Raw genomic sequence first — 11,695 nt, forward strand, 5'->3', positions numbered from 1 at the left:
GTTGCCACGTCTGGAGATGCTGAAAGTTTATACTTGGAGAACAATAAGCGATAGTGAAAAGTTAAGAATCCACACGGATCTTCAAATGTTTCAGAGAGCTTCATCCAAGTGCAGGATCCAGCTCAGTTTTAACTGAAGACTAGTAGTAGCTTATTGTTCTCCTAGCTGCTTAAGTCTGTTGGAACATGAATCGATTTGTGCACATTCTTGGTCACTTTTATCTCTCGTTACTCCCTCTGATATTTTTATTAATTGGATTCTCCTAGTTATCTTCAGTCTCTATCTACTTTCTAGGCATTTTGTTTTTATTTGTATCTTAGTAATTTCTAAGAAGCAAATGTCACATTGTACTTTGTGGCGGGAAACGATGCAATGCGTAGTATTTAACTCAAACTCTTCAGAGGCTGACTAATTAAACATGTAAGATGATCAGATTGCATAAAATGCAATGGACTTAAAAAGAAACAGCAACATATTATTGGCTGCAGAGAGATTCATCGGAACTAATGATTAACAACCTTCAACTTGCAGTTTGATGAAGCTCTCGGGGACATCTCCAGTGCCTTGGAGACTTTAATACGATCACAGCCCTCCTCTATGAAGGATTCACATTGTAGCACGATGATCACTTTTTCAAGCAGAGGCAACTTCTTGAGGAAATGTTCGACTAATGACATCTCTCCACAGGTTGCACCAAAGTCCAATATCTTCAAGATCTTCACAGGACACGATGATAAACAAGAAGGAGAAGGAGGAGGAGGAGAAGAGATGCAGTCACAAGCATCTCCACATCCATCCGTAACACGGTGGTGGAGACCCTGAGGAAGAAGCAACCAGATAATTAAAGAATGTGCAATAAGTAACATATGAAAAAGTTAAAACAGAGTTTTTAGTTTCTTACATGGAAGAGGAGAGTTTGTAGATTGGGGCAGTTGGTGAGAAGGAGAGGCAAGGCTTGCCATCCTCGTTCATCGTCACTTTCAATTGATAAATGATTCAGGTTGTGGAATACCGGTACCGTCTTACAAAAGTCTTCAATCACCTGGAAACACACATCAATACAACTTGTTGAATCACTTCAAATGGGTAAATATTATTAATCAACCACAAGATATGAAAGAAGAAAGAAAAGATAACCTCAATGGTAGCTGAAGTTAAGTGCAGGATTTTAACATTTTGTATCCCCATGATAAGATTGGTAGCATCCCAACGAACTTGAAATTCGTCGGAATCTCTTGCATGCATCTGACTTGTATTCGATCCAACATCGAGCCTAGCTTCAACAAGGGAATCCAATTTGACAAGCGGATAGTTGCACGCAACAATATCTGAGTAGTTTAAGTAGATGAGGTTTGGTGTATCAAACGAAACATCGCGAGGGTTCGCAGAACCGTAGTCTGGGGGTATGGCGTAAGGCTCTTTAGGTTTGAACTTTTCGGGTGCTCTGGGCAAGATAAAAACAAAAATTGAAGTTTTTTGGTTTTTCCTAGGAAACTGAAGTTGTAAGGCACTAAAACGATGGGTTCACTTACATTTGCTCTCGACGAGACACCCTGAGTATATGATGTAGATATTGTTCACCATCAATAGTTAGTCTCTTAAGGGTTGGGGAAGACACTGATGCAGAGCTCCAACGGTGCCAATTTATACAATTTACGATCAACTCCTCCAGCATAGGGCATTTAGATAGAAGCCGGTCAATACTCCCATAATTAGGATTGAATTCAATAGAATTAAGATGCAGAGTTCTAAGATTGGTAAAGATAAAGCCTCTTTGAAATAGGATACCAAGTCTCCCACATCCTAGTTTCAGCTTTATCAAGTTGTGGCTATTGCGGAAGATACTAGAAGGCAGTGAATATTTTTGTGAAGATAAGAGCAATATTAAGGTAAGATCTGTTGCTCCACGTCTCAGAGCTTTGCTTGTCCAATCCTCAACAAGATCTTTGTCAACACCCTCATGGCATATGAGAGAAAATTTAATAATGGGGGAATTGGATTTAAGAGCAAGAACTCTGCTCACAAACTCTCTGAAACTAGTCCTTGGGCATTCTTCAGGACTTAAACAAGGCATAAAGATGGAGTCATCAAAATCAAGTCTAGGTAGCAATGTAAATAAATCTCGCCATCTCTTGGACAGAACAGATGTCAAAGCTGCCTCCCTGGTCGGAAGGAAAGACAAGATATGACAAAGTAGATCTTCTGGTAAGTTGTTGATTGCATCTTCTCCTTCTCCCTCACTGCTCTTCCTCCTCCTTTGACATCTATATCTGTTCATCTCTATCTCTCTAATGATCTTTTGGTTGAATGAGCAGACTTATTTATATAACTCCCAAACACGGTAATTAATCATAAATTAATTATAGGACTTATCCTGTTCTAAACTAAAAGCCCATTAATACATTTTTTTAACACTTCAAAAAAAAAAATATAGTCTAGATGATGCCTTATTCAATGGAGAAATTTATCCATTATTTAAGTAAATAAAATAATTATATAAAATTACAACATATAGTTTTTGATTGCTAAAACTAAAAGTAACTCTTAAAGAAAGAAAGAGCAACTTTGGTGAAGTTCTTAATTGCTGGTTTAATGATGTTTCTTTTCGGATATTATAAAGGGAAAAGCCCACGACGGCTTAACACAACAAATAAAAGCCCAATTAATTGCACTAATCCAAGCTGTGCCTTTTCATTAAAAGGCAAAACGCAGCGTTTCTAGAGACACCTTTCTGTGCTTAATCAAGAAAGTTCGGATCAATTCAAGAAGTGAGGCAGTCTCGTATTTCCTTCGCTCTCCGTCTCTGGGTTCTTCTTCTTCTGGATTAAGTTTCAAATCGTTCTTTTAGATCTCATAATCTTCGTTGGGTTTGTGGTTTGATTGGAACGGATTGGTTCGCTAGAGTCTAAGTGCGAGAAGATGGATCGTATCAGCAATCTACCAGATGAACTTATTAGTCGAATCGTGAGCTTTCTTGCTGCAAAGGATGCTGCGTCTTTGTTGGTTCTCTCAAGAAGGTTTAGGAATGTATATACCATCATACAAGATCTTGTGTTCGACGACAGAGCTAAGTTTCAGGGGACTTTCACGGGTCTTGTGAGTGAAGCGTTGGCTCGGCTGGAAACTACTACGCGCATTAGGAGATTCTCTTTAAAATCTGAAAGGGGTCTTGATTCAGATCGTATCAACCACTGGCTACGTGATGTGTTGAACAATCGTGGTGTCAGGGATCTTGAAATGGATATATATTGCCTTTGGAGATCTTCACTTGCAAGACACTCAATAAGCTGAAACTAGGGCGGGAGATTGTTATCAGTTTGCTGCTTCAGAATGCTTTGCTTCCATCTCTTAAGACTCTCATTTTTGAATCAGTTCGGTTCTGTAATCTTGATGATTGTGCGTTCCAGGCGTTTCTTTTGGCTTGCCCTGTGCTTAAGGAACTAACCATCGATGGTATGTACTGGGAAACTTGGAAATGGTCTGGCATCGTGTCTAGTCGAAGTCTTCAAAGACTTACTATTGGTCGTGAACTGATAGATTTTAAAGGGCCTGATCCGCAGAACATTACTTTTGATACTCCGAGTCTTGCCTACTTAGACTACGGTGATTTTGTCCCGGATGGGTATACAATTGTTAATTTCGAGTCCCTTGTGGAGGCCAGGTATTGGAGATATCTTGGGGAGCAAGATGTGTATCTTGCAGACTAACTATTATGGACCGTCAAAGTCCGCTATTGAAGTGAACCCGTGAAGCCCAAGTCGAAGAATATTCTAGAAGTATGATAAGGAGTAAGAAATTTAGAATATTTACTTATTCATGTTTATCTGTTTCCTATTCTAATTAGGTTAAACATAAGTTAGCCTCTATATATTGTATCAATTCTTTAGAGATTAAACAACACAATAATAAAGAGTTTTCCCCAAATCCTTCTATAGTTTTTTCATGGTATCAGAGCAGTCGATCCTAGTGGATCAAAACTAAAGGCTTCCGCACTAGAAATTTGTTTTGTGGTCTCAAATTCAAAAGAGATCATGGTGATTCTCACGGGAGAAGATGATGGAGATGAAGATGAACCAGACGATGAAGATGACGTGAAGCAAAAGAAAAGTATGGGTGTGATCATGTGATCTGTTTTTTTTTCTAGAGTTAATGGGGTTTGATGTTTTTTTTAATAGTCACGTTTCAATTTTTCTATTTTACGTTGGCTTATTTTTGTGCACTAATGGTGTTAGGGTACAATAACTAGTTGGGAGGTTCTCTTTAAAGGGTTTCACGAGATTTCTATGTTTATTGTTCTGTAACTATTCTTTAGTTAAGATTTTTTTTCAGATTTTTTGTTTAGCTTGTTGCTTTTCTTATTTTAGAAAAGTATGGTAATAGTTTTACCATTACGGGGAAGTTTGGTTATGGTTTAATCATTAGGGGAGTTTGTTGGAATGCTCATGTTTTCAGTTATTGTTATTAGTCCGATTTGTGAACTGTCTGAGACTAGGACAACTGTTTGTGGACTTGCATGATTTGCACCCACGGGATGTTGTTATTCCCTTTACCAAGACCAAAGAAGAGCTGAAGTTCCACCCCTATTTTGAAGATTGAAGTTTTTACCCTAAAGAGTTGTTGACATGATTTCTCTACCCTTGACAAGTTGTCCACGACATACGTGTTACATTTTATGATTGCAAAGTTTGCGTTGTGTGTACCACGTTTGTCGTGCGGGGGAGTATTGGAGATATCTTGGGGAGCAAGATGTGTATCTTGCAGACTAACTATTATGGACCGTCAAAGTCCGCTATTGAAGTGAACCCGTGAAGCCCAAGTCGAAGAATATTCTAGAAGTATGATAAGGAGTAAGAAATTTAGAATATTTACTTATTCATGTTTATCTGTTTCCTATTCTAATTAGGTTAAACATAAGTTAGCCTCTATATATTGTATCAATTCTTTAGAGATTAAACAACACAATAATAAAGAGTTTTCCCCAAATCCTTCTATAGTTTTTTCACCAGGCTCAATCTTCTCGTGATGGTAGATCGCCGATGGCGTGGTCATTTTTCAGAAGATGGTGATATCTTGTCTAGCAATGCAACGAATCTGATTCAAGGGATAAAACATGTTCAGATCCTGGAATTATCATCTCCGTATACTTTTGAGGTAAGTGTGTTTTTTTTTTCTATTCTTTATTTTTTTTGTTGGAAATTACAGTTTGAGACAATAATAGAACATAAATATGTGAATGTTGCAAACGTGTTTCTTGAGGCTTTGTTGCAAAAGATCCACTAAGTTGATTGGATTTGATTTGATTTCAGACGCTTTACTTATTCCGTGATGCAATTCCGGTATTCGAAAAGCTACATCATTTAACTATGACACATGATGATACGGGATTTGGTTGGAGGTTTCTTCCCTTTCTGCTAAACAAGGCTCCTAATTTGAAGACCCTTGTCATCGAGGTATGACGACAATGTATTTTGGACAAACCAGGAGATTTTGGTTTAGATGTTTGGTTTACATTCTATTCTGGCTTGGTTATGATGAATGTATTTAAGTGTTTTTTAAAATCTAAGCGTATTACAAACTATAGAAAAGTTTGTTAGATCTTAAATATAATCTCAACTTCTTGCTGCAGGGTGGACTGCACTGTCTTGAACCTGACTATGTTTGTAGGTGTTTGTCGGGATATTCTTGTCTGTTGTCATGCTTCTAGAGGTCTTGGAGATAACCTTATTGGACAACGGAACCGTCGGTGAGTTGCAGCAAGTAAAACATTTCTTAGGAAAACTTCCATGTCTTCAAGTGCTGAAAGTTCATTCTCAGAAAAGAATAAGCGTCGAGGAAAAGTTAAGAATCACCAGGGATCTGCTAATGCTCCCAAGAGCTTCTTCCAAGTGCAAGATCCAGATGAGCTTTACTTAAAAGCGTGAAGAACAGACTCTGGTCATCCTAGTTGCATTAGTCTCTTGGAACATGAATGGGACTGTGCGCAATCTTGGTCTCTTTTATCTCTAGTTTACTCTTTATTATCTTTTATCTTGATTCTCCTCGTCTACTATCTAGGCATGTTTTGATTTGTAACTCAAATTTTCTTCCATGGGTTCTTCGTTGATGGCTTAACTGATCATACGAACTTCACTTATAAAGAAAAAAAATGGATGCTTTTTCCATAAATGTTTTAATTTGTACCTTATAACAAGCACAAGGTCTCTGTTTTGCCGTTTCCTGTGTGATTGGCAGGAGGAACCTTGAAACAATGCTGTTTTGACAAAGAGTGTATTTTGGTTTTTAAAACAGGTTCATTGAGACCAAATGACTGACTCTATTTTCCCAAAAAGCCCTAAGATTTCGTTTTTTGATTTTTCCCCAAGTTACCCTTAAGTTAAGTGGTTTCGTTTGTGTGAATTACACGGAATATGTTTTGGTGTGATCTGCTAGCACGTATTCAAGAAAGCTTGCCTTGGAGGTTCGAGTTTTCATCCTTTTGGCGGGGACTTTACCCTTTCGTTGCTGGTGGAACATAACACATGTCTACATAAAAGGTTAGGCCAACAGTGAAACTATCCATAAGACAAATTTATTAGGTCCATCAACTCCAGAAAATACACCTTTTTATTCTTCTCAATTTCTCATCGTGCTATAGTCTATAGAGCGCATCAATGACAGGTCCAGCATCACCAATGCCCTTGAGCTTATACTCCTTCCCGGTCGTATGATTGATCAGCACACTATCACCATTCCCTCAGCTCCCGTAGCTATGGAATTCCGGAAGAAGATTCTAGCGTAAGATTGAGCCACTACAGCCTTAGCTCCCGCTGCGCCTAGACATACAGGAGCGGGCTCACGGGATGATCTGCAGCCAAAGTTTTCACCTCCGATGATGATTGAGTACTTCGATTTTATCTCCCCTGGCTCTACGAATCGCTCTTTGTAGGTATCTGGAAGTCCGATCAGCGCGTAAGAGCCAAGCTTCTCGCAATCGGCTGGATTCGAGGTGGAAAGAGTGAGATACTCGGCGGGAATAATCTGATCGGTGTCGATGTTATCACCAACCACGTAACAGAGGCCATGGAAGGTCTATTCTACCTTGAGTCTCGGCAGAAGAAGAAGCGGCGGCGCGTGGGACGATTTTTAAGTGAGTGACTCTTGAGACTATGGATCTGAATTTGATGGCAGTGGAGAAGTAATTGACTCCGAGAGAAGATGACCGGAAAGGAGCAAAGGGAGGGTTTTTGGAGGAAGCTACAGTCTTCTTGGCAAATGTTGGGTTTGTGATTTTGAGAGAAGCCGCCGCCATTGTTGCGTTCTGGCAGCCGGTTAAGATGGAGCTGTCAAACTAAAATGACACTAAAAATTGGCTACTGTATCTCCTTCGTTAATTTACTACAATGTGGTAACCGGAATTAAAAGCAATTTTGTATTCGAATTGTTACCGGTTTGACTTAACCAAACCGAATGATCACCTAAGCTAGACTAGACAATGTAGACATAATGGGGTAAGACAAGGCCGAATTACGGAATTAGTCTTCTTCCATTTTGTATTGTAATCATAATTAAATTAATATAGTTGTGTATTATCTTCCAAAATTTTGCGTAAATTTGAGGGTTGGTTAAAGAATTAACCCACTATGTGTATATATATACATAGATAAGCACACATTATGTTATGTATAGGTTCAAAATCAAGAAAAAAGATTAGTAATAGTGAATTCATCCAAAGATATTTCACACATACCAATTGATCACTTTTATTCACCACAAGAGAAATTACAACTATAGGACGTATCTATATATACAACCCAAACCAAACACAAAACGCGTAATACACAACTATTTATCAATATTACATATACTTTTGTTTAACCACATCATTGATCATTAGTTAATAACCAATTTAAAGCATATATATATATATATATATATATATACATATATGAATATGAGTAGAGTAAAAACTTATAAAAGGCCAGAGTCGAAAACGACACCTGTTGACGGCAACCACGACTTCCCGTCAATGAAACCCGACACGGTAAACCCTTGAGCTTCGGTCAACGTCAACGCCGGGTGATACCCGGCCCAGCTAACCCGACCCGAAACCGACGAACCAGGACCCGAATTCCCGAATTCTCCGTAATAAAGAGTCTTCAAAGCGAAGTTACTCGACCATGCAGACCAACCCGAAGGGTGGATGGAACCGTCCAAAAAAGATTGCATCACGACAGTCCTAGAGTACTGCTTCCACGGACGACCCAAATAAGTCCCGATCGAACCGGTGATTCTGCAATTATGGATAGAAATCCCGGTATTCTGGTTTGGGTCGGACCGCCCCTGCGCCGTTACGTAGTTTTGTTCTGACGAGCCTTTACGAGATACGAGGTTGCAGCTTTGGAAAACGACGGCGGCGTTCCCGAATATGAAATCAACGGTCCCGGTAACGTCAGTTTCTCGATAGAATTGTCGTTTGGATAGTGTGTAGAGTGAGTCTTGGTACCCATCTATGGAGCATCTGTATACAACGGACCTGTCTGATCCGACCCGTAATGCCACAGCTTGTTCCGCGTTTGGTCCCGCACTGTTCACGAAGGTTATGTCCCGAGCTATGAATCCATCTCCCATGGCGGCTTCCATATTAAAAAAAAAAAAAAAAGACAATTAAAACTAGGAATTTGTTAAGTATTTAAACCTTGAAATAAAAACTGTTAGGTTGACCAAAAGTAAACCTTAAACTTTCTGCATAGAAAACATCATAAATATTAAAAAAGTAACACTTCTCTAGGTTTTAACACAATAAACTAGTGAAATAGTAAATACTAACCTATAAGTACGACATGTATGAAAAAGACTATAGTTATTATATGTCGTACATGGATCTTTTTACACATATCTTGATTTTTCTTTCTCGGACGAACCATTAATTCTTGATTCAGACATTTCAATTCTATAATTTAATATTTGTAGTTAAAAATCTCACCGACAGTAGCGGATTGGTAAGTATTCCAGCCACCTCTGTTACTTCTGCTACCGACAACGACTGTTTTCCCCTTCCCGTCACCAACCAACATAACGTTCTTCTGTTTGGTCGGAATATTGAGATTCTCTTTATAGGTTCCGGCTGCTAAATGAATTACGCTTCTTCCACTTCCCTTCTCCAAAGACGCCAATGCTTCGGCGACGGTCATGTGTGTCCCGCTTCCGTCCGCTGCCACCACCGCGTGAGGTCTCAGCTCTTCTACCGAAGCCTCTAAAAGCTTCCGGTCCGACGAAGAAACCCACGTCGGAAATTCATGATCGGACAACAGTTTCCGGCCACTAACTACAACAGCCGAAGAAGAGCTTTTCCGCTTATCGGACATGAACATGTCTAGGGAATTGGTTAGTGAACCGGTGAGCTTTCTTGCGAAGGAATCCATCGCGATTCCTTCTTTGTTGTAGCTAGATTTCTCGCTGAGGCTTTGCTTACAGGTCTCTTGGTTAGTCAACGCCGCACTTAGCCACGTATGGACATCATTGTTGACCTGATCTTCACGCTGGATGACAACGATGCGAGACAACATGTCGAGTGTATCGTCAAGCAGCTCAAGGCAGTCGTTGACAGGATCGAGCATGAGGGTTTGAGAGGTACGGTGCGAAAGTGTGAGATTCAAGGCCAGGGAACGAGCTAAACGAGCGTGGTCCAAGCTGAGTTGGACTGAGTTGTGAAATCCTTTGTTAGAAGAAGGCGAGGGTTTGGTTCTTGATGATGAATCGGAGTTTGGGTGTCTTGTGAATTTTGTAAATTTTGAGTTTGATGAATGGGCAAAAACTAAAGTATGAAGAGACAAGAGGTTTAAGATCAGGAAAAACAATATTTTGATCCGGAACTTATGATTTGGTGACGAGAATAATGAAGTTGCCATCGTGATTTATGTGCAAGGTTAATGATTATAGTGTGTTGTAGAGAAGAAGTGTTATATGTGCTTGACTGCTTGCTAATCTATATATAGTTTCATAATAAAGTACTATTAGTTTTTTTTTGTTCTTAAAGAATAAATAAAACAGTACTAGGAAGAAACTTTTGAAGAGGAGGTGGACCAAATTCATAAATTCGACTTCCAAAAATCGGGAAGAGATCGACCTTCTTTTTTTTTTTTTTTTTTTTTAGCTCATATCCTCGTTTTGGTTAGCATTTTTAGTTTACCCTGTGTACGTTTTACATTTTAACGCATCAGTCAAATCTTTCTTCGTGTAAAGAAGACTACACGTGATCATCGAGTATTGTAAACAATTGAATATATTAGTGACAATATAGTGTGTGCAATATCATGAATTCAAATTCGGTAAAAAAAATGTCAATGTTTCTTAATTATATTTTGAATATGATGATACCATATATTTTCATAGGAGTAATTTGTCAAAAGTCCGTTTTTCCGTTGTCGAATAAAGTGACAGCCCTAAAAAAGACTAGGCTATACACATACATCCGTCTTTGGTTGTATTTCTATCACGTACGATGTTACTTACGCAATATATAATCTTGTTGGCGAGGTTAGGCTGTTTTATTTATTTCGTTATTACTGCATATGACTCTTAACGTTTCAACTAATTGTATAGCAAAATCAATATATAAACCTAGCTTAGCTATAAAAGAATAATCCAATTTTGCCTCTCTTTTTTTTTGTTGCATATAAGACAGCCACCATCCCTTCCTGTCCGGTAATAATTGATGGCTTTTTGAAAGGTTGATTCGTTTTTGTTTTCTTATCGTTTAATTGGTTGACAATGATTCATCTTCTCATCCCTTCTGTTTCTCGATAACAATTTACAAATTGTTGTTTATATAAAAAACTTGACATTTCTGAAATTATCCGACGACAAAAAAAAAGAAGCGTTTCTTTAGTTTGAAAAGTATATACACTTTAACACACTTGTGAGTTGTGACATCTAAACGTAAATTATATAGTAACCCAACCTAGCTAATATCATTTGCATTTCTATTTTCATATATAGATGGGTTTTTTTTTAAAGAAATAGGTTGATTAGATACCGAGTTTTTGTTAATATGCATACATTGGATCTGATCTTGAATTATTTGTGATTACACGACGATCCAGTTTCGTTGACGGTTATGTTTATGTGTTTTAGGGTTTCAGCCTTATGTTTTCTATGGTTATGACTTGATGTCACAAATAGCGAAGGCGATGAAGATAATGAAAAATAATTTAAGCTGGTTTCCCACTAACATTTAACCAATGCCTGAAAAATATTAACGTAAAACGTAACTCCTTGCGACGAATTAGAATGGCAAGATCATATCTCTGGAGTATATTATTATAATGATAAATAAGGATTATAATTATTATAAGGATCATAGTTACATGATATATAAAGTTGTTTAATGTTCCTTTTTTTTTTTGCAACACTGATTCAATTTTCATTTTACATATTAAAATGATAGTGATCATATTGACATTTAATTTCTGTGTATGATGGGATTGCCAAAAAGAAAAATATATATAGTATAGTATAGTATATATGAGATGTAAATGTAATAAGGAACTTTTGAAATGATTTTATGAATGGACCCCAATATCGTTCTCTATGCAATGTAATGATTTAAATGCAAACTCTTTGACGAAAGCAGAAGCCTTTAGTCGGGGTTTCGGTGTTGCCAGACTGTAGCAAAATAGTAACGATATATGCAGATATGGGATATATATAATATATA

General features: G+C 38.0%; 3 protein-coding genes and 1 pseudogene across 3 annotated transcripts; 1 reads left to right on the forward strand and 3 right to left on the reverse strand.

Moving 5' to 3' along the window:
- Window positions 1-382: 382 nt before the first annotated feature.
- Window positions 383-1,792, reverse strand: LOC17886211 (F-box/LRR-repeat protein At3g59210). The gene is made up of 4 exons (XM_023783408.1): window positions 1,533-1,792; window positions 1,138-1,444; window positions 902-1,042; window positions 383-818 (listed from the first exon to the last, which is right to left on the reverse strand). Exons 1-4 carry the CDS (start codon window positions 1,673-1,675, stop codon window positions 504-506), a joined length of 906 nt encoding a protein of 301 aa, XP_023639176.1. The 5' UTR covers window positions 1,676-1,792; the 3' UTR covers window positions 383-503.
- Window positions 1,793-2,876: 1,084 nt separating this feature from the next.
- Window positions 2,877-6,172, forward strand: LOC17886042 (F-box/LRR-repeat protein At3g58980). The gene is made up of 4 exons (XM_023783313.1): window positions 2,877-3,661; window positions 5,007-5,151; window positions 5,307-5,450; window positions 5,627-6,172. Exons 1-4 carry the CDS (start codon window positions 3,456-3,458, stop codon window positions 5,702-5,704), a joined length of 573 nt encoding a protein of 190 aa, XP_023639081.1. The 5' UTR covers window positions 2,877-3,455; the 3' UTR covers window positions 5,705-6,172.
- Window positions 6,173-6,511: 339 nt separating this feature from the next.
- Window positions 6,512-7,490, reverse strand: LOC17887214 (annotated as a pseudogene).
- Window positions 7,491-7,723: 233 nt separating this feature from the next.
- On the reverse strand, window positions 7,724-9,946 carry LOC17887027 (probable pectinesterase/pectinesterase inhibitor 35). The gene is made up of 2 exons (XM_006290830.2): window positions 8,963-9,946; window positions 7,724-8,612 (listed from the first exon to the last, which is right to left on the reverse strand). Exons 1-2 carry the CDS (start codon window positions 9,885-9,887, stop codon window positions 7,948-7,950), a joined length of 1,590 nt encoding a protein of 529 aa, XP_006290892.1. The 5' UTR covers window positions 9,888-9,946; the 3' UTR covers window positions 7,724-7,947.
- Between the last annotated feature and the right edge of the window lie 1,749 nt (window positions 9,947-11,695).

The sequence above is a fragment of the Capsella rubella genome, unplaced genomic scaffold, assembly GCF_000375325.1.
Source record: "Capsella rubella cultivar Monte Gargano unplaced genomic scaffold, Caprub1_0 scaffold_5, whole genome shotgun sequence".
Classification (NCBI taxonomy): domain Eukaryota; kingdom Viridiplantae; phylum Streptophyta; class Magnoliopsida; order Brassicales; family Brassicaceae; genus Capsella; species Capsella rubella.

What these genes read in the sequence shown, in the direction of transcription:
- LOC17886211 (XM_023783408.1), bottom strand. Translation starts at nt 1,675, where the DNA reads ATGCTGGAGGAGTTGATCGTAAATTGTATAAATTGGCACCGTTGGAGC. An exon ending in GTGTCTCGTCGAGAGCAAAT is followed by an intron (nt 1,445 to 1,532) that starts GTAAGTGAACCC and finishes TATCTTGCCCAG; the next exon opens with AGCACCCGAAAAGTTCAAAC. An exon ending in TAACTTCAGCTACCATTGAG is followed by an intron (nt 1,043 to 1,137) that starts GTTATCTTTTCT and finishes GTGTGTTTCCAG; the next exon opens with GTGATTGAAGACTTTTGTAA.
- LOC17886042 (XM_023783313.1), top strand. Translation starts at nt 3,456, where the DNA reads ATGTACTGGGAAACTTGGAAATGGTCTGGCATCGTGTCTAGTCGAAGT. An exon ending in GAGTCCCTTGTGGAGGCCAG is followed by an intron (nt 3,662 to 5,006) that starts GTATTGGAGATA and finishes TTTTTTCACCAG; the next exon opens with GCTCAATCTTCTCGTGATGG. An exon ending in TGAAGACCCTTGTCATCGAG is followed by an intron (nt 5,451 to 5,626) that starts GTATGACGACAA and finishes TTCTTGCTGCAG; the next exon opens with GGTGGACTGCACTGTCTTGA.
- LOC17887027 (XM_006290830.2), bottom strand. Translation starts at nt 9,887, where the DNA reads ATGGCAACTTCATTATTCTCGTCACCAAATCATAAGTTCCGGATCAAA. An exon ending in TTACCAATCCGCTACTGTCG is followed by an intron (nt 8,613 to 8,962) that starts GTGAGATTTTTA and finishes TTAATATGGAAG; the next exon opens with CCGCCATGGGAGATGGATTC.